Genomic DNA, 20,589 nt, shown 5'->3' with positions numbered 1-20,589 from the left:
ACTCCCCACATCCTTGGAGAATCATGGCTCTAGTTCTGGCTTCTGGGCTCTGTTATCTTAGATACAGGTCACTACTTGGCCATCTTTCTCAAACCTGTCCCTCCTCTTCCTAGCCACTATCTGGCCAGTGGAGCCATCACTCACCCAGCTCCTTATGCTAAAAAAAAGCTGGAGGTCTCCCAAGATTCCTCCTCCCCTCCCCTCCTTCATATCCAATTGGCCACTGAGTTTTATGGATTCGATTTCATAAATCTGCAATCTGTTCATTCATTCATTAAATATTTATTGTGTGCTGGGAGTATACCATGATGAACTGGATGAGACACCCCCCACCCCCGGCTTCAAGCAGCTTACCATCTTAATGAGGGCATCTTGCAAATGAACAACCCATTCTACAGCAGAACAGTAAATGCAAGAAAGGGTAAGTAGAGACATGGGAGGGGTATATGAATTCTCTCGGGAAGCTTGTGGGATTTTTCTCTTGGAAGTGCCCAAGTGGAGATGTGAAGATGTGTACCAGTGAGGGAAGGAGTGGGAGGAGGGGAGGCAAGTGCAAATTTCTGGAGGCAAGAACAGAGCAGTGTGGGAAACCCAGCAGTTCAGTCAGACTGCAGGGATTAGCCTGGCTGCCGCTCTCCAACCCGGTCCTAATCCAGTAACTACACCGCCCAGTGGCTTTGCACGCCAGAAGACACAGCCCAGCACCGCCCTCCCTGTCTCTGGAGGTCTGCCCTTCAAGTCTCCCATCCCCTTGTCATTTGTACTAGGAGTATTTACTAAGCACTCCCTCTGTGCAGGTACCCGGTTAACAGCGGCCTCAACGGTGCCTTCCAGCCTTCGGGGAGGTTTTGATCCACTGGAAACAGGGCGTGAGGGAGCAATTCCGGCAGTGCTGGGAGCTGACACCTAAGATGTTAACGACCCTTTAAAGACCCATCTGCCTCGCTGCCCACTGCTCACCCCCGTCAACAGGGGCCTCCGGGCCTGCTACCTGCCGGTCCTCCCGGAAGGATGACCGAGTGTTCTATTCACTGCCCGGAATGTCTCCTCCCCTCGCCCAAGGCCACTGCCTGTCTCCGGCCAGTTCCAACACGGCGTCCTTCTCGCGTGGCCACACTCATCAGCGCGCAGCTCCGCCGAGGGGGCTGACGCGCGCGCGCGGCCAGGCGGCTCCTGGGGGCAGACGCCATCCAGCCTCCCCGGCGCCTGGTGCCCACCCCAGAGCGGCTGTCTCCCTAAGAGACCCCCACGCCCCGGCCGGAGAGCTCGCACCGGGGGTGACGGCCCCGAGCACACGTGGGCGCAGCCTGGAAGCCGCGGGGACTCTAGCCCATGGGGACCAGAGGGGACGTTCTGCCGGAAGACCTCGGCCCAGGGGTCGCGATCCCCACCCGCACCCCTCCCGGAGCCCCAGAGGGGACCGGCGAGGACGCGACCCGACGGGGGCGCGCGCGCCCATCGCCACCACAGAGGTCCCCGCAGTGGCGCGGGGTGGCCGGAGGAGGGGCCGAGGGCGGGGCGGTCGCAGCCTCCGCCACTCCCGGGCCCCCCCGGTGGCGGAGCGCCGCCTTCCCGGCCGCCCTCCCCCACCGCGCGCGCTCCGCCCGCCCCGGAGCCTCGCCCTCCGCCACGATGAGCAAATGAGCGCGAGCGAGGGCATGAAATTTCAATTCCACTCTGGGGAGAAAGTGCTGTGCTTCGAGCCTGACCCCACCAAGGCGCGAGTGCTGTACGATGCCAAGGTGCCGCCGCGGGGGGACAGGGTGGAGGCGCGGGACAGGGCCCCGGGAATGGGAGGCAAAGGGGACAGCGAAGGACAAGTGGCGCTGAGCACGGGACTACCACCCGGCCTGCGCGGAATGGCCTGCGCAGACGGCCCGGGGCAGCAGGGGACGCTAGAGAGGCACAGAGCGCAGCGCGCGGGAGTCAAGACTGGTACCAGGGATGCTTCCGCTTCCGGTCGTGTCTTGTCGCTCTCGCGGGGTTGTTAGGCCAGGATGGCGGTTTGAGTGCAGGGCGCCAATCGGGGCGCCTGGTGCAGGAGGACTGTCGCCTGGGGTCTCCGCTATTGCGATAAGTCTCTGGTTGCCCGATGCGGTCCAGCGCCGTGCGGGCTCCCTTGCGCAAACCCTAACTAACTGACCCACATCCCTAACCTTGGTTCCATAGTTCCTGCTAGCTGTCAGCTGGAGGCATCATTGTCCCGGGACCCTAGTGGAGTTTAGGATCCTTCCTTCCCTTAGGCCTTTAACTCTCCCCCTGGGGCGTTCAAGATCGGCTCTCCGGGCTTTCCAGCTTTGACGTTTTACGATTCTCAAGGGTTTGCCGGCGTCTGACAGTGCTTGGGAAGAATCGCGTCCCGGTTCCATCCAGCTCAGTCTGCAAGGGCTGAAACACATCTTGCAATTTGTCAGGTCTGGTGGCGGGCAGGAGTGAGCACCGAAGTGCTCCGTAGCCCCCAAGGAAACCGTATATCAGCGCGCTGGGGGTCGGGGCTAGCGTCAGTAATCCCAGCCACCAAGGCGAAGGCCTTGGTGGCGGAGATCCGGAGCAGCCCAAGGTGCGTCTCTAGCGTTATTTGGGCGGTGCTGTCCCGTAGGGACACCTCAAGGTCTGGGCTTGGTTTTCTATCTTTACTCCCTTTCCCAGAGCTCTTATCTCTTAAGTCCCTTTGCTATCCCTCCTCCTGCTTGCTTTGCCCCTGTGTCCCTGGGGGAGGGAAGGACACTCCCTTACACTTGAACCAGACCTTCCCTCCAGTGACAAAAAGCTACTACGGGGAGGGGTGTGAAGTCTCTGGCCAGCCAGACTGGACACTGGACGTTGAAGGGCCCCGGGAGACTACAACTCCCAGAGGTCGTAGGCCTGCCTCTCTAGCCTGGGTCCTCACTAATGACAAATCCACCAACCAATGGCTTTAGAGGCTTCACCCGGTCTCAAACTCAGAGACCAATCCCGAACTTGTTGGACGGATGTTTCCTATTTTGAGGCAGCCACTGGAGGAAAAAAAAAAAAAAGGAAAAAGAAAGAAATGTGTTGAAAATGTTTCAACCTAGCTCCGGATCTTAAAATAGGAGAGAAAGCTTTCTTGCTTTTTTGTTTTTGTTTTTTTTTGTTTTTGTTTTTGTTTTTTAAAAACCAAACTAGTTTTGCTCACCTAACTTAAAATTTTCGGTTTGTTTTGCCACTCGTGGACAATATTTCCTGGTTTCAGATCGTCGATGTTATTGTTGGGAAAGACGAAAAGGGCAGAAAGATTCCAGAATATCTGATCCATTTTAATGGTTGGAACAGAAGGTGAGTGAACTTTTTGCAACCAAACTGAAGAGTAATCTCCTTTGTAATACAATACCATTGTAACTTCTTGAAGTTTCATAAACACTTGTAGAAAAGTTTCATTTCCTGCTTTTGCTTTGTTCTTAAAGCTTGCCTATTTTGATGAATGATTACTTTTAAGTCTGTTATATTTGGATTATCTCTGAGTGATTGGCGGAAACTCTGGTTACTGTGACTGAGTTCCTTTTGCAGGTTTATTGGCATCTTTTTGTGATGTTTAACAGTCTTTATATAGTTTTCTAAATTGTCAGCAATTCTGGGCACTTCTATATGTCAAGGTGCTTTTTGCATTTATTTCATTTGTTTCAAAACACTGACCTTTCCATCCTCTTTCTTCAATTAGCTGGGATAGATGGGCAGCCGAAGACCATGTGCTTCGTGATACAGATGAAAATCGGAAATTACAGCGTAAATTGGCAAAAAAAGCAGTAGCGCGCCTGTAAGAATACAAAAATTTTGTATATGATTGTTATTCAGTATGATTTTCTTAGCATCTTGTGTTTTTATGATATAAAAGTCAATGTAATAGACTTAAGTAATCTTACATGCTTAAACTAGCTGAGTGGAGAGTTCCTAAAGTATTTTAAAGAATACCAGGCGTTTCCAAGGTGGTTTTGTCTGTTTTGAAATGGAGAGTACCGTTATGTTTTAAAGTTCAGTCTTCCAGATATTTAAAAACTCCAGATTCTTATATCTCATTTTGATCCCAAGACCCATAGCAGTCAGAGAGAAATGTAATTATAATTGTGTTTATTCTTTTTAGGAGAGGCACAGGAAAAAAGAAAAGGCGCTGCAGGCTGCCTGGTGTCGACTCTGTCTTAAAAAGTCTGCCTGTTGAAGAAAAAAGTGAAAATGAAGAAAACTGTAAGTGAATTGACTTCATTTTCTTCTACTAAAAACATTTGCATGTGGTCTGTTAAAAATATATTAGCATTGCTTTTTTAAAAAATTGCATAATTCATGTAGTCTTTCTATACCTGGGACCAAGGGGAAGATTCCTTGAACGTGTAGACAGGGAGATTGCTAGCTCACCTTAAGCTTTTTGTTTGACTTTGTGATGATATGCAACTATACTATTTTCTTGTTCCACTTTCAGCACAGTAGACAAAAAATACATGAGCTATTTAACAGTATCGTAAGGTAAGTTTTGTTTATATAGGCTAATATAAGTGTTCCGAGCACATTTAATCTGGTATAATAGTCAGTAGGCTAGGTATATTCGGTGCATTTTCAACAATGCAGTTATAACACCAGTACTAATGAAGGAACATTTCTGTAATATGCACTTCTTTTGTTTTACACAAAGTAGCATTCAGTAGGATCGGTCAGTCAGTCAACAAGACTCTGCCAGAGTCATACTGGTGAGTGCCTTTATCTCACCCAGTGAATCCTCACAGTTCCTTTCTCACAGTTCATTTTCTTCTTGATACGTCCAGGGCCTTGCCACAACTTATGAATACAACAGTGAACCATAGGGTCCTAGCTGATGAAACACTTTCAGATCATTAGGTCATGTGATTTTTGTATCCATTGAAATTAGAGTTTTATTTATCAAAATAGGTTTCTATTCAGAAAGGTACAGTATTTGTCTTGAGGATCTAAAATGTATCCAGACCTACAGATGAGTCTTCTTAGTCGAGTGCATGCATTCCATATATTTGGTAATGCAAGGATTGGCAAATTATATAATATGAGTTTGTCTGATACTTTTGTTTTCTCTAGCACTAAGCAGTTCCTGTAATGACAGTGGTGACGAGGAAGATGAAGAAGTAATTCAGGAACATCCCATTGAAATAAAGACTAAGGTGGTATAAGACACTTTGTATCATAGAAACTTTTCTTTGGCATGTGTGGTACTGGCTAAATTTCATGGCAGAATTGGCAGAATTCTCCAGTTACAAATTATTTTTTAAAGATATGATTTTTAGACCAATATTATAAATTTCTTCTGTGACATTTAAAGAAGAAACAACCTTTGTTTATAGTCATTGTATGAGTGTTTCATTGGTTTTTTTTAAAAAAAAAAGTTTTTATTTTTGTATTTTATTTATTATGTTTTATGTGTATGAGTATATTGCCTGCATGTAAGTGCATCTGTGTCTTGCAATGCCTGTGGAGATCAGACAAGTACATCAAATTCCCCTGGAACTGGAGTTACAGATGCTTGTTTAGCCAGTGCTCTTAATTGCTGAGCCATCTCTCCAGCCCCCTCATTGATTCTTTGTATCCAAGGTGGTGTTTTTTTTTTGAGACCAAAGGGTTCCCTGTAGCTCCAGCTGGCCTGAGATTCACTATGTAGACTAGGCTGGCCTCAGTCTCACAGAGACTACCTCTGCCTCCAGGGTGCTTGGATTAAAGGCATGTGCCACACTCAGCTCCTGATTTTTAGTTTTTTTCTCATTTATTTTTATTTTTATGTGTATGAGTGTATTGCTTGCATGTGTGTAAGTGTACCTGTGTCCTGCAGTGCCTGAGGAGATCAGAAGAGGTCATCTGATTCCGTGAAGCTGGAGGTACATATGGTTGTTACATATGTGGGTGCTGGGATTTCAACCAGGGTCCTCTACAAGAGCAACCAGTGCTCTTAACTGCTGAGCCATCTCGCCAGCCCCTGATTAATTTTTTTAATAAAGCATAACAAACATGGGCTTCTGCCTGCCTTAAATTGGAGGTAAACATAAATGAGCAGGATTAATGCTCTGAAAATACTTAGACACATGGCATAATATCTTTATTTCAATGTCCTTTAATATGGAATATGTGGAATGATGTGACTTGTGGATAAACTGGCTTGTTTGCATAGCAGATCCTTATGTGCCAGCTTATCTTTAGATATAGACTGTCCCATTGTTTTCAGTAATTCAAAATGTATTCGTGATTTACAGAAAAAGAAGGTATTGGCACTGCACTCCAGGAAGGCAATGGATGAAAGAACAATTACTGTAGACATCCCTGAAGTTCTGAAGAAGCAGCTTGAAGATGACTGTTACTATATTAACAGGAGGAAACGGGTATGTGGGATGGGGGCCGGATGTGTCAGAGTGCTTCCCCTCAGCTGCATTTTGTGGTCATAGTATCAGACATCGGGGAAGCTTGGAGAGATGAACTTTTCATTTTCATTCTTGTTCTGGATGAGGTTTTTAAAGTTGAATAACTGTGATGATAGATCTTGGCTTAACTTAAAACGTATATCTCATGCTGTCTATGTGAGCCCTCCAGGGAGCTTTCCAGAATTCTGATACCTGAGTGTCCATTAAGAGATTAGGATTTAATTGATCTGTAACAGGGGAGGGCTTTCTGGGGATACTTTGAGAGGTTTTCCAGATTTTTCAAGTGGAACACTAACACTGAGGGTCACTGCTTATATGTATTCAAAACAGACTTTAGCAGCGTGTTTATTTTTTCCCTAACAGTTAGTGAAACTTCCATGCCAGACCAACATCATAACTATTTTGGAATCTTATGTGAAGCATTTTGCTATCAATGCAGCGTTTTCAGCCAATGAGAGGCCCCGTCACCATCACGCCATGATGCATGCCCACATGAATGCACACTATATCCCAGCAGAAAAGAAGTGAGTAGCTTAGGTCTTCAGTCTTTTGGTTCTCTTTGGTTTCTTGTTTTGTTGTTGTTGCTTGTTTGTTTGTCGTGGTACTGGGGATTAAACCCAGGCCTCATGCATGGAACGTAAGTGCTCTTCCATAGACCTGAGTCCTCAGTCCTTTCCTTGTATCTTAGTGTTTAGAACAATGGAATCTTTTCTCCATTTAGTTATCTTGAGTTCATTTGATACACTATTTCAGAGCTGATTTTTTATTTGCTGATTTAGTTTTCAAATATGAAAATATTGTGAATTTTGTGAACTCTTTGGTAGCTCTTTGAACATGTGTCCTGGCTTGATTTTGCTTTGGCTTGGTGCCAAGACCAGTATTTTGAGTGTTATCACTTAGGGCAAGAATTCTTTGCCTGAAGCATCAGAATGGATAGTGAGTACTGGATTAAAGTTTGCTTATGATAGGTCTTTCCTTTACAAAAATATTTTATTATTTTTATTTTATGTGTATGAGTGTATTGCCTGCATGTTAGATACCCTGGAACTGGAGTTACAGATGGTTGTTAGCCGCCATGTGGGTGCTGGAAACTGAACCCTGCTCCTTTGCAAGAGCACCCGGTGCTCTTAACTGTTGAGCCATCTCACCAGTCCCATGACAGGTGCGTGTGAGCTACGGAATACATGTAGAGGTCAGAAGATACCATCGAGTGTTGGTACTCATCTTCCACCTTGTTTGAGTCACACAGAGTCTCACCTGTTGCTTACTGCTGTGTATGCCAGATGAGCTGGCTTGGAATTTCTACAGATTCTCTCTCATCTATGCCTTTCATCTCCTCATAGGAGCTGTGGGATTATACATGCATGTGCTACTGCATATAACTTTTATGTGGGTCCTGGGGATCCAGACCCAGTACTCCAGGCTTGTGAGGCAAGCACCTTTACCCAGTCATACAGCTCCCCAACCCCAAACAGGTCGTTATTCAATTAGTAGAGTTTCTCAAATACTGCCATACTCACATGGCTGGGCAGGGCCAAGGTCATAGAGGAAGAGTATTATAGTTAAATCAGCAGCCAGGAATCCATGCACCTCTGTACAGTGGCACAGGTGGCTGGGACCCATCATATTGCCTTTAACCTTTTCATTTGTGTTAAACTGGTACATTTAAGTTGCCAGCATACTTTCTATACTTTATATTAGAGTTTATTCCCCATTTTGTTCCTTTTTTTGTTAGTAGCTATACTTTCTTTTTATATATAATGTTTAAAAAGTCTGTCCTATTAAAAACATATGTGCAGATGGGGGACAGGTTCTAAATATGATCAAAATATATAAAATTTGCAAAAATTCAGTTGTAAAATAAAAAAAAAGACTGCCTCTTAGAGGAAAATGTCAGGTTTCATGGAAGCAGGTTTATGAAGGAGTATAGATCAAAATGTTAAGAAAATGTACACCTTCATTGTGAAATTTTGGAAAGTACCAATGACATTGCATGTCTAAATGTCTTCTTTTTAATCCTCCTAGTGTGGACCTCTGTAAGGAGATGGTGGATGGATTAAGAATAACCTTTGATTATACTCTCCCATTGGTTTTGCTCTACCCATATGAACAAGCTCAATATAAAAAGGTGACTTCGTCTAAATTTTTTCTTCCTATTAAGGAAAGTGCCACCAATACTACTAGGTGAGTAAGACAATGTACAAGTGCTCCGTTATCCTCAGATATTGCTGACACAACTAACTTCTATTTTGAAGAGTTTAATCACCTCTACGGGGTCTGTATGTTTGGAGGAAAGGAAAGGTTACAGGGTGTCCTTACTGGTGGTTTCTTTTTTTTTTTTTTCTGGGTAAGCTCGGTCACCATTCTCTTTCTCATGGTTGTGAAAGATTTTCCCAAGTAAACATTGTAGGTTAATCAGGCCTGGTGGCACACTCCTGTAATCCTAGCATCCCAAAGGCTGAGACAGGAAGACTGCTGTGGATCCAAGGCCAGTCTCCAGCAAGTTCCAATATAGCCAGGGCTACATAGCAAGGCCCTGAAAGACAAAAAGATTCCAGGGTACAGAGAACTTCAGTGGATTCTGAACAGCTGTCACCATCCCCTTCTTTCAGTGCCCCCATCTTTCAGAAGACAGTGAAGAGGGTCAAGACAGCATGCACCAGAAGGGTAGAATGTAGGGGTGGAATTCATATCCTCCACTTGCTGTTATGTGACTTGGGACAGTTTCTTTTGAGTTTCTTGCCTTTACATCTGTAGGATGGAATAAATGCGGACAGTTTCTTTTGAGTTTCTTGCCTTTACCTCTGTAGGATGGAATAAATGCCTGCCTCCCTGGTGGGTATTAAATGAGATTGTTCACAAGGCACCAACAAAGTTCCCTTCTTGTTCTTGTATGTCACTGCTTTTCTGCCTTCTGTGTCTAAACATGCTTTGTTCACTAGTTTTTCAGGGGAGAGGTGAATCCCCCCTTCTAAAGTCTTTGCCTTTAATTTTTGTAAGATACCCTCCCTAAATGCTGTGTTACAAACTAAAAAAAAAACCCAAAATAGTTCTACTCTTCTTGCTTGGTGAAAGAATGAGCTTAGCTGGGTTTCTGAACATGGGCTACTTACAGGCAGCTACACCCCTAAAAAACAAGAGCCCCTCCCCAGCTAGTGTTAACCAGTCATGTATCATCAGGTACAGAAGGGTCTTATGTGCCTCATGAGCCCTCCTTCCTTCTACAAGGAGATGTTAGCAGAGCCAGTCTTGTGGAGATCTCACATGGGTTGTCACAGCTGCTCCGATTTCAAGATAGCAGTGTATATATCACGCCTAGAGGACAGTTTCCTAGCACTAAGAATGTAGCATGTTCCAAAGATTTCCATTCATCGATCTCTCTTAACCAGGTACCATCTATTTTATCTACCACGGCCTTGCTAAAGTATTCTTTTGATGTTGCTAATAACTTGACCTTGCCATGTCCTGAATCACCACCTTTCCTCTCCCTCTTCTTCCTTGGCTTTCTGGTTCCTGAATCTCTCTCTGCTCCTCCACCATCTGTTTTTGGTGGCTTCTCTCTCACCTCCTTTATGTGTGTCACTTTCACCCCAGCCAAGAGGGCAGGAAAACCCACTAAAGACTTGTACTGAAGTCTCCGGGGTCTACTTGATACCCGATGAGCCTCAGTGTCCAAGATGTACTCAGCCATGCTAGTACTTTTCTCAAGTCCTGCCAAAAATTTACACTTTGATGAGAGTATGGAGCATTCTCATTCCCTAGACCAGAGCTTTCCTGCCCAGGAGTTCATCCTGTGTGATCTAGGACAGTTAGCAGCATCTCTGAGCTCTACCCACTAGGTAACATTATCCTGCTGGAACAGTCCAAAACTGTCTCCAGTCCTTGGCAACTGTCCCAGGTTAGGGCCAAATTGCTCCCAACTCAGAGCCACTACTCCAAAAAATACAGGACTATTACAGTGTTTCATTTGCCTTGCAGAGTTACAGAGAAGGTTGAAATGTTTTCACCTATTTAGGAACTCTTTAAGAAAATGTGTGGTTGGGCACACTTGGGGTTGGTTCCATATGTATGGCCCACCCCTGGGACAGCCGGTTTCTGAGTCTGCCTTAAGAAGGTCTTTCAGTAACATTCACATCTTCAGAGGCTGCTTGTGACATGGTCCTTCTTGCCTAGGAGCCAGGAGGAGCTCTCTCCTAGCCCGCCTTTGTTGAATCCATCCACACCACAGTCCACAGAGAGCCAGCCGATTACAGGTGAACCCGCCACCCCCAAGAGGCGCAAAGCTGAACCGGAAGCACTGCAGTCTCTGAGGCGATCCACACGCCACAGCACTAACTGTGACAGGTTGTCTGAGAGCAGCGCCTCACCACAGCCCAAGCGCCGGCAGCAGGACACATCCTCCAGCATGCCCAAGCTGTTCCTGCACTTGGAAAAGAGTAGGTTTGGTCTGGGAGCCCAAGCTGTTCCTGCACTTGGAAAAGAGTAGGTTTGGTCTGGGAGCCCCAGGCCTGGGAAAGCTACCACTTCCTTTATGCCTAGCCTGGGCAGGCCACGCTAAGTCTCCCTGAGTGTGTATATACAGTATGTGTAATACTTGGGACTTGACCCATGTGCTATGAGGCCACCCCCTTTGCAGAAGAGGAAACCACTGTTGAAAGATGAAACAGCAGTTAGCTTGATTAGCACAGTGAGGCTGCAGGAGAGGCAGGGCGGGGCTGTACGCTACAGGTTGATTTTTTCTCGGAGTCTCTTCTTCTTGTGAACAGATGGAGATATTGGAATCCCATGGTTTTTTTTTCTTTTTTTTTTAAATTTTTAATAACTACATGATTAGAAGAAGCATTTCATTACAGCTTTAACATATTCAGTAACACACTCCAGAGCAAGAGTACATCTCTTTCACAAGTGGCTGTAAGTTTCTAGGTTCACAGTTGAATTAATACATTTATACAATATTGAACTCAGTATAAGCCCTGTAAGACATAAAATTGAATGAGTTTTTAACTTTTAAAAAAGAATTCAAGATGAATGGTTCTAGTGGGTTGTTACATTTGTTTTTATTTTCAAAACATACCTTTAAAAACTCTTTTTGAATGGCATGTTAAAATAAAATGGTTTTGAGATGTAATCCACATGTCATAAAATTCACCATTTAAAGTGATTTTTAGTGTTGTCAGAACTGTGCAACTGTATCCAAAATCAGTTCAAAAATTTTCATCATAGAACAAAGAAGCCCCACATGAGTCAGTAATCATGTGTTTGTCCTTCCCCACCTCTCCTGGCAACCACAGATCTATTTGGCATTATTAGAATAACCTATTTGGAGTATTTCATATAAAAGGAATAATATAACATGTATGTAGGTGGTTAATAATTTGCTAGTGTGAAGATTAGGAAGGTTTAATTGAGAAATAAAATATTTTTGTTCATTTTTAATACTTTATTATTATTATTATTTTATGTGTATGAGTGCATTACCTGCATGTATGTAAGTACACCTATGTCATGCAGTGCCCATGGAAGTCAGAAGAGGGTATTGAATCCCTTGGAACTGGAGTTACGGATGGTTGTTAGCTGCCATGTGGGTTCTGGGAATAGAACCTGGGTCCTCTGCAAGGACAGGCGGTGCTCTTAACCCTAAACCATCTCTCCAGGCCCCAAAAGAATTTTTTTTAAGTCGTAAAACATAAAGTTTTTTCCCTCTCTCTCTCTCTTTTGTCTTTTTCTCTCTTCTGTCCCACTGTCTCTTTTTGTTTTCATGACATTTTTCATTGAGGTAAAGTCAAATACAAAATTAACCACTTGAAAGTACCTAATTTTTTTTAACTCGCATTGCTTTTTAAGTTTATTGAACTGTAATCCATGCAAGATATAATTTGCCCATTTAAAGTGTCCAATCCAGTAGTTTTCAGTGTATTCACAGAGTTGTGCAACCATTCCACTATCAGTTCTAAAACATGTTCAATACCTCCAAAAGAAATCTCATATCCATTAGCAACCACCCCCCTTTTTACTCCTTACAGCCATGAATTTCCATTCTATCTATGGGTTTGCCTATTTTACATATTACAGAAAAATGAATTCACAATATGTAGCTTGCTATAATTGGCTCCTGTCAGCTGAGCATACCCTTTTCAAGGTTCATCCATGTTGTAACATAGATCAGTATTTTTTTAATTATTCCAGGTGCTATCTTATATAAGAGGAAGGTCATGTTTTTAGAAGATTTGTAATTTTTGAGGTTGAACTTTTGATTTTTGTTCTGGTATTTTTAAAATATTTTTATTTATTATTGTTAGTTTATGTATATAAGTGTATTGCTTGCATGTATGTAAGTGCACCCATGTTGTGCAATGCCCACAGAGGTCAGAAGAGGGCATCAAATTCCCATGGAACTGGAGTTATAGACAGTTCTTAGCTGCCATGTGTGTGCTGGGAATTGAACCTGGTCCTCTGTAAGAGCAGCCAGTATGCTGAGCCATATTTCCAGTCTGGTATTCTGGTGATAGTCCTTAGTTCAGTCACTGTGTAACTTTATGAGCAAATAATCACAACTTTCTCTTTTGAAGAGACTCCTGTGCACAGCAGATCATCTTCGCCCATTCCTCTGACTCCAAGTAAGGAAGGGAGTGCTGTATTTGCTGGCTTTGAAGGGAGAAGAACTAATGAGATAAACGAGGTAAAGTGTTTGATGTTCATCTCCAGAATTATTTCACTATTTGTGCTTACTTAAAGTCTTAGGTTCCTGGAGTATCTGTTGCTGTTACTATGAATATTTGCAAAAGGATATAGAGGATTATGCTTGTTCCTGGTTTCAATATTGAGAAAACTCCTAGGATTACAGCACTACAGTTATAATGATACTTTATTATAAATAAATTCAATTATTGAAATACTCATATTTGCATTTTGTATAGCAGGCATCAACACTTCTATTGCTAAAAGCCTGAAAGGAACTATTTTAGGCTTTTGGGGCCACATGGTGCCTGACAGCACTAGTTCACTCTTAAAGTAGCCCCAGGCAATAATAAGATGGGTGTGTTACATTCCAGTCAGATGTTATGGACATTGAAAAGTGAGCAGTGTATGATAAATTACAAATATTCTTTTGACCAATCATTTAAAAGCATGAAGTTCATGCTTAGCTTTTGGGCAGTATAGAAATAGGCAGTGATTGGGATAGATGTGAGAGGTGGTGAGATAGTTGCTGTTATTTGCCTTTAGCATCTGATTCTCCTCTACCAAGAGTAACCCTAATAGCCATCCCTTTGAGAGCATGCTGAATGCCAGAATTGGGCTACATTTTTGAGCCCATTTACTTGAATCCTGAGAATAGCTTTGCCACTGCAGGTTTTATATTTTAAGGGAAATAGTGTTAACAGTTGTGTATCTGACTATTCAGACAAGGACTGTTTCCTCTCAAGTCAGTGCTGTGAGTCTGCCATCTAGTGGTCAATGGCAGAGAAGGCTACTTTGTGGTAAAAATTGGAGTTCAACAGTCTCTTATAACTCAGATTCCCTAGTAACTTCCCACCTCCTTAAGAGACTCTTTTTCAATGGGTTTTAACAAGAACTCTTTATTCAAATCGTTCATTTCTTAGTACAGACTGCTGCCTCTCTGTAAGGATCTAGACAAGTATATTGCTGGTTAAGAGCCACAGGTGGTCCTCACTGAGAATCCCTCCACTGATTAAAAGTTCCTATCTGTTCTGTGATGTCCTAGCATTTCTAAGGTTCAGCTGTGGGCACTGGGTTAGATGCCAGGCTGGTGTGAAGATGCCAAAACTTCCTGCAGAGAATGGCATGGGGAATCCACACCAGAGGCTGTACCAAAAGGGCAGGCAGGGGCTGAAGTGAGGCGAATGCCTTCATCCTGGTAGCCTACAGCACTTGTGAACGTCTACAGCTGCTTTTTTCATAGAACATGTCCTGCAATATTGGTACTTCCATGCTATTAATGAATTTGACACATCCTTCAAACCAAAGTGTCAACTCAGGAGTCTAGTCTCTGATTCTGTCACTGGCTGAAGCATTTCTAAGGAAATTCATCAGAGTTTTGAAATCCAGCTGTCACTAAGTCCACCCTAAGTTCTGAAATTCAGAGTAAATGCAAAGAAACCAATTATCAGGCTGGAACTCTGTTTTCATTTGACTCAGGAAATGTAAAGATGATTCAAATTAGTTTCCATAGGGATTCTACTAGCAAGGAACTGGAGACTATAGAAAATACCTTTGAATTGCTTTTTAATTTTCTCTTCAATGCTGCATGATTTCCTGCTTCAGAACAAAGGGCTACTAGACAGTTGTGGTTTGACTGTGAAATGTCCCCCATATGCTCAGCTCATATGCTTGACTTCCTCATCCCCAGCTGGTGACGCTGTTTGGGAAGGATGTGGGGCCTTGCTGGAGGAAGCAGCTCACTGGTGTCATGCCTGGAAGTTTTGTAGACTAGCCCGATTTTCCTGTTCACCATCTGCTTCCTGACTTGATACAATGTGACCCAGCAGTCTCCTGTGGCCTTATCTTTCCCACCATGTCAGAACATACTCCCCCAATCTGTGAGCTAGAAGAAACCTGTCCTTAAGTTCCTTCTTGACAGGAATTTTGTCCCAGCAACAGGAAAAGTACCTAATAGAGTGAATAAAACCGTTATGGTTATTTATAGAGAATAGCTGTTGAGAATTTTAAAATCTGATGTCTTCTTAATGGCCATCACTTTTGTTTATTTTTATAGGCTTCTGTTTATTTTTATGTAGCAGTATATATTTTTCCCTCTATATATGATTTACTGTCTTAAGATTTAGCTAGCTAGAAGTGTCTCTATTTGGAATAAAGTATGCGATTGATGTTTTTTCCAGGTCCTCTCTTGGAAGCTTGTTCCTGACAATTATCCCCCAGGAGACCAGCCACCTCCTCCCTCGTACATTTATGGTGCACAACATTTGCTGCGATTGTTTGGTGAGAATCCCTGTTCCTGATTACTTCTTTCCAGTTTTTTTCTTTTTCCTTGCTTTTCTATTTGTATATATTAACTCTACATGATAATGGGTTTCACTGTGACATGTTCATAAATGTATGCAATGTATTTTGATCATCATTAGCATATACACCCCTTATCCTCTCTTGTCCTCTTGTCCCTTTTCCATGTCTTTTTGTTTTCTGTGTACCTCATGAGTTTCATTAGCAGTGCTTGAGGAGGTGAGCTGGGGCACCTTATCAGTGGCTAAACCACTGAAGACAGTGTCTCTCCTACCCCAGCAGCCATTCACTGCTGTATGTCCTCAGGAGCTACATCAGTCCTAGCAGTCTCATCTTGTTTGGTTTTTCTTGTTGTTTGTTTGTTTATTAATATTTTGGGGGGTCTTTTTTGTAGACAGGGTCTCCCTGTAGCCCCAGCTGGCCTGGAACTAAGTAACCTCGAACTCACAGAGATCCTCCTGCCCCTGCCTCCTAAGTGCTGAGATCAGAGGAGTGGAACACCACGCCCAGCTTCTTTGCTTCTTTTTTAGCAGAATTGCTACATTATGGATGTCTTGTGGTTGGGCAGTATATATCTAACTAATGTGGATACTTACTTTGTACTTTAGGCTTTAAAATATAGTCTCCAAACATGACCTCTTTAAAGGAAAGGCACTGAATAGGGTTTATATTTCTTTTATTACATATATTTTATTTATTATCTTTATTTTATGTGTATGAGTATATTGCCTGCATATATGTAAGTGTGCCGGTGCTGTGCAATTCCCTCAGAGGTCAGAAGAAGGCCTCAGATCCCCTGGAATTGGAGTTACGGGTGGTTCTTAGTCACTGTGTAGTTGCTGGGAATCGAATCTGGGTCCTCTACAAGAGCAGCCGCTGTGCTCTTAACTGCTGAGCCATCTCTCCAGCCATAGGTTTTATATTTCATAAGTTTTTTTATATATATTTTTTTATATTTCATAAAAGTTGTTTGTTTATTTGTTTGTTTTTTTGGGACACGTTCTCACTAACAGCCCTGGCTGACCAGGGACTTGCTATGGAGACCAGGCTGGAAACTTGTTCTTAAAATATTTGATTTAACACTTCATCTTTGTTTAATAACTTTTTGTTTGATAACATAGATGTTAATTTCCATCCCTAGAAGGAGAAACAGTAATCCAGATGATCTTACAGTATGTCCTATACCTTGTAACATCCTGCTGATTACAAACATGTTTGCCTTTGTTTCGAACCTAGTAAAACTTCCAGAAATCCTTGGAAAGATGTCCTTCTCCGAGAAGAATCTGAAGGCTTTACTGAAGCACTTTGATCTCTTTCTGAGGTATTTTCATTACCTTGTCACACCTCCCTCTGCAACCAAATATGTGACTTTCCTAGCTTCAGCACATGGGTAATGTAGCTCTGCCTTATTTTACATAGTAGAGGTATAGGGTGTATTCTTACTGATAAGGTAAGATGGGAAAGGATTTGGGTTTGTTTGCTTATTTGTTCTATATTTCTTTTATTCTTCATTTCTCTTGGTTCTCAGTCAAGGATACTCAGTATACAAAGGTAAGATTTTGTGTCACTAGAAGAATCCAGTTGGATAAACTTAGAAGCAGAAAATCAATTTTTTGAAGGATAAGTGCTTAATATTTATATTAATTTTATATTTTTATTCAGGACTATCTTAAACATTTGATGTGTTCTTGCATGTGCACAAATTAACTTAAATAGAACTACCATAAATGACATGTCAGAATTCATAAAAAGGCATTGAGTCCATTTGATTTCTTACCTATTGGACATGGTACCTGAAGATCTGATGACCCACCTCATGCTGTGGTCCAGTCTTGTCCCTCTCTTCCATCGAGATGTCCATTAACCACTTCCTTACCTTGACCTTCTAGACTAGTCTTTACCTTGCCTCACCTATCTCAACCAAGCTACCAGACCTTCTTTCTTCTCCTTAAAGGAAACTGTTTTCTTTTTGCCAGATCCCACTCTGACCAGTCTCCCAGGACTTGATACAGTAGACAGTACTCTGCCCAAAGAAATCAGTCTTGTAGTTTTAAAGGTTATTTTTTGATATGGATTTTGAGTAGCATGTTCTTGAATGTAACTAGACTTTCCAAATATTTTATTGAAAACAAGTTTCAAAAATATCCTCTTCCCTCCCAATTGCCCCCTTAAGCAAAGTCATAGTTCTATTTGACATAAAACTTTGTAGACTGAATCCAAATATTGCCAAGGACAAAGGAAGAGACCGTTGAAAGTTAGTGTAAAGAAACCTGCTAATTTGAAATATTTCCCATACAAAGTAGAAATGAGGATTTTAGGTAATAATGTAGAAGTGATTATTAACAAATATAATAATATGTTTTTAAGATGTATACAGAGAGCAGGAGGTGGAATTTGGGTTAGATGTAATCACATGGTATGCATGTATAAAATTATCAAAGAATAAAGAGAAATATTCTTTAAATATATACTTTAAAAAAAAAAGTATCCAGTGGCAGCAATTAGAATCAATGGACTCAGTAATAACCTTCAAGAAGGTACAATTATGGACTGTAGAGATGACACAGCAGTTAAAAGCACTGATTGTTCTTCTAGAAGACAGGGGTTTAGTTCCCAGCAACCACATGCCAACTAACAATGGTCGTTAACTCCAGTTCCAGAGAAGCCAATGCCCTCTTCTGGCCTTCTTGGGCATTTGCACACATGTACACATGTGGCACACTCTTAATAGATTCAGGCAAAATGCATAATATTAAAAATAAACAAATCTTAAAGAAGGTACAGTTATAGAAGAAAAAAACCACTTAGCTGTCAAGTGATTTTTGGCTCGGATTTTTATTTAAAGAGCTGTGGCACAGTTTTAGGAATTTGGACAAGTAGGAGGTAGCTGGGAAATCCAGGATGAAACAAATTACCGTGTACATATTTGAGAGTGTATCTCGTAGCTCTCCATGGCAGAGTCAGTTGAAATTTGATTTGTTTTATATCATTTTGTTTTTTGAGACAGTGTCTTACAACATAGCTTCAACTAGCCATGAACTTGGTAGTGGTCTTCCTTCCTCAGGTTCCCAAGTGCTTAGATTGTTGGTCTGAGCCACCATGCTTGGATCTCACTTGGAAGTTTTAGCATCTGTGTGTGGCAGGCTCTTGAATCCATGGACATACTTGAATAGCCATCTTCAGACATACCAGTCTTTTGATATGCTGTGGTACTATCTCCCAGAACTATAACACAACTCTTTTTAAAATTTTATTATTTTTATTTTTTATGTGTATGAGTGTATTTCCTACATGAATGTAAGTGCACCCATGTCATGCAATGCCTGCAGAGAACAGAAGAGGGCATCAGATCCCATGGAACTGCAGTTATGGGTAGATGTTAGCCACCTTCTGGGAACCGAACCTGTGTCCTTCGCAAGAGCAGCCAGTGGTTTTAACTGCTGAGCCATCTCTCCAGCTCTGTAACCCAACTCTTGGCATGACAAATTAGGATGTAAAATGCCATTGTTATTCAGTTCAATTTTAGTGTAACTTCCTTCATATAAGCCCTGTGAATTTCTTTTTTTTAAGATTTTATTTATTATTTTTATTTTATGTGTATGACCCTATTGCCTGCATGTATATAAGTGCATCCATGTTGTACAATGCCCACAGAAGTCGGAAGAAGGCATGGGATCCCTTGGAACTGGAGTTACGGAAAGTTGTTAACTGCCATGTCGGTTCTGGCGATCAAATCCTGGTCCTCTGCAGAAGCAGCCAGTGCTTTTAACCACTGAGCCATCTCTCCAGCCCTAGCCCTGTGAATTTCTTAAGAGACAGTTATTGGGTTTCTTGTGTGCTATTTTTATAGTTTGAGTAACAGGTAAAATGTTCACTGAGCTTGTTTTCGATAGAAATGTTTATATAACCAGATTGTCACCTAGTGAAGTTTAGTCTCTGTTTTTAGTTCTGATGATGATAAACAGATGCAAATAAATAGTAGTCAACATAGAAACTAGGTAAATAAGTATGGTGGAAATAATTATATAGAAAACAAGACTAGAGTTGTATTTTTTTTTCCTTAGGATCAAAAATCAAATATTAAACTTGGTTGAAAGGTACTATTTTGCTTATGGGTGTTCAGTTCTTAGTATGCTCACTCACCAGGGCCATATTTGTTTCTTTCAGGTTTTTAGCAGAATACCATGATGACTTCTTTCCGGAGTCAGCTTATGTCGCTGCCTGTGAGGCACACTACAGCACCAAGAACCCAAGGGCAATTTATTAAAGTTTTGATGGTTCTGTAAGAACAGCCACTTATGTTATATTTTAGATTCCACATAAAGAGCTAATGTTATTTGAGTCTTTCATGTACTGTAGTTATTTCTATTAAGAATTACTTCCTGAGCTGGGTGTGGTGGTCCATACCTACCTAGAGGTAAAGCTTATAATTGTTTGTTTAAAAAAGAAAATATAATAATGAATTCCTGGGTGCCTGAACATGTTCCATGTAACACTTGCTATTGCACAAGCTATGTGTGATGGCAAGATACAAACAGCCATAGCTGTGTTCCTAGGGAAATGTTCATGAAAGTATGCACAGGTTAGGTTCTGATAGACATTGCAATTGGTTGTTAGCAAGAACCACCTTGCTTACTTGTTTGTGTTAAACAAAATGTTTTTGAAAATTGTTTTCTGTTCAACAGATTTTAGTTTGTACTTGAAAGCCACAAAGTAGTCTCAAAGTATTTTAGAGGGAATTGATATTGATGGCAAAAGAGAATTTGCAGCTATACATTGCTTGTAACAGTTCTCTTTCTGTGAAACATTATTTTTGGTGAGCTAAATAAAGCATTGCCTGTCTTGTTTGAGATTTTACAGCCATACTCTGCTGCGTAATGTTATAGTTCTTTTCTGTACAGTGTTATTTTGGGTGCTCTAAATAAAGCATTGCCAGTTTTGTTTGAAAGAACCAAGAGAAATTTTGCTCTGGCCTCACCATTCTCTGTTTATTGCAGGGCAGCAGTAGGGTAACCTCTTCACTCACAACTTTTGTTCCCGTTTCTTTTCCCTGTGTGCCTTTTTGTCTTTCCCTTCTTTGGTTCAGCCTCGTTTCTCAGCAGGACTAGATGGTGGTTATAAGAAGTTACTGTGGCTTGGTGCCAACTTGCTGCTCTCCTGTGGGTCCTGCTGTGCCTGATATTGGTTTATCCTTCTCCAAGATTACCAGCTGACACTCTGAAGT

At 42.1% G+C, this 20,589-nt stretch overlaps 1 protein-coding gene across 2 annotated transcripts; it reads left to right on the top strand.

Annotated features, from left to right (window-relative positions):
* The first annotated feature begins 1,589 nt into the window (after window positions 1–1,589).
* Window positions 1,590–20,230, top strand: Msl3 (MSL complex subunit 3). 2 transcript variants are annotated; one of them, XM_008852901.3, is made up of 13 exons: window positions 1,591–1,742; window positions 3,215–3,297; window positions 3,680–3,775; window positions 4,100–4,200; window positions 5,059–5,141; window positions 6,222–6,347; window positions 6,750–6,910; window positions 8,412–8,570; window positions 10,560–10,822; window positions 12,956–13,065; window positions 15,245–15,344; window positions 16,602–16,686; window positions 19,533–20,230. In XM_008852901.3, the coding sequence occupies exons 1-13, from the start codon at window positions 1,641–1,643 to the stop codon at window positions 19,630–19,632; spliced, it is 1,569 nt and encodes a 522-aa protein (XP_008851123.1). In that variant the 5' UTR covers window positions 1,591–1,640; the 3' UTR covers window positions 19,633–20,230. The 2 variants fall into 2 exon arrangements, 1 of the variants encoding a protein (XP_008851123.1); XR_003847025.1 differs by lacking the exons at window positions 16,602–16,686; window positions 19,533–20,230 and having other exon boundaries at window positions 1,590–1,742; window positions 10,560–10,868.
* Window positions 20,231–20,589: the final 359 nt, after the last annotated feature.

The sequence above is a fragment of the Nannospalax galili genome, unplaced genomic scaffold, assembly GCF_000622305.1.
Source record: "Nannospalax galili isolate Female #2095 unplaced genomic scaffold, S.galili_v1.0 scaffold606, whole genome shotgun sequence".
Classification (NCBI taxonomy): domain Eukaryota; kingdom Metazoa; phylum Chordata; class Mammalia; order Rodentia; family Spalacidae; genus Nannospalax; species Nannospalax galili.
The sequence above is the reverse complement of the archived record's forward strand: the minus strand, read 5'-3'. Positions and strand labels throughout refer to the sequence as shown.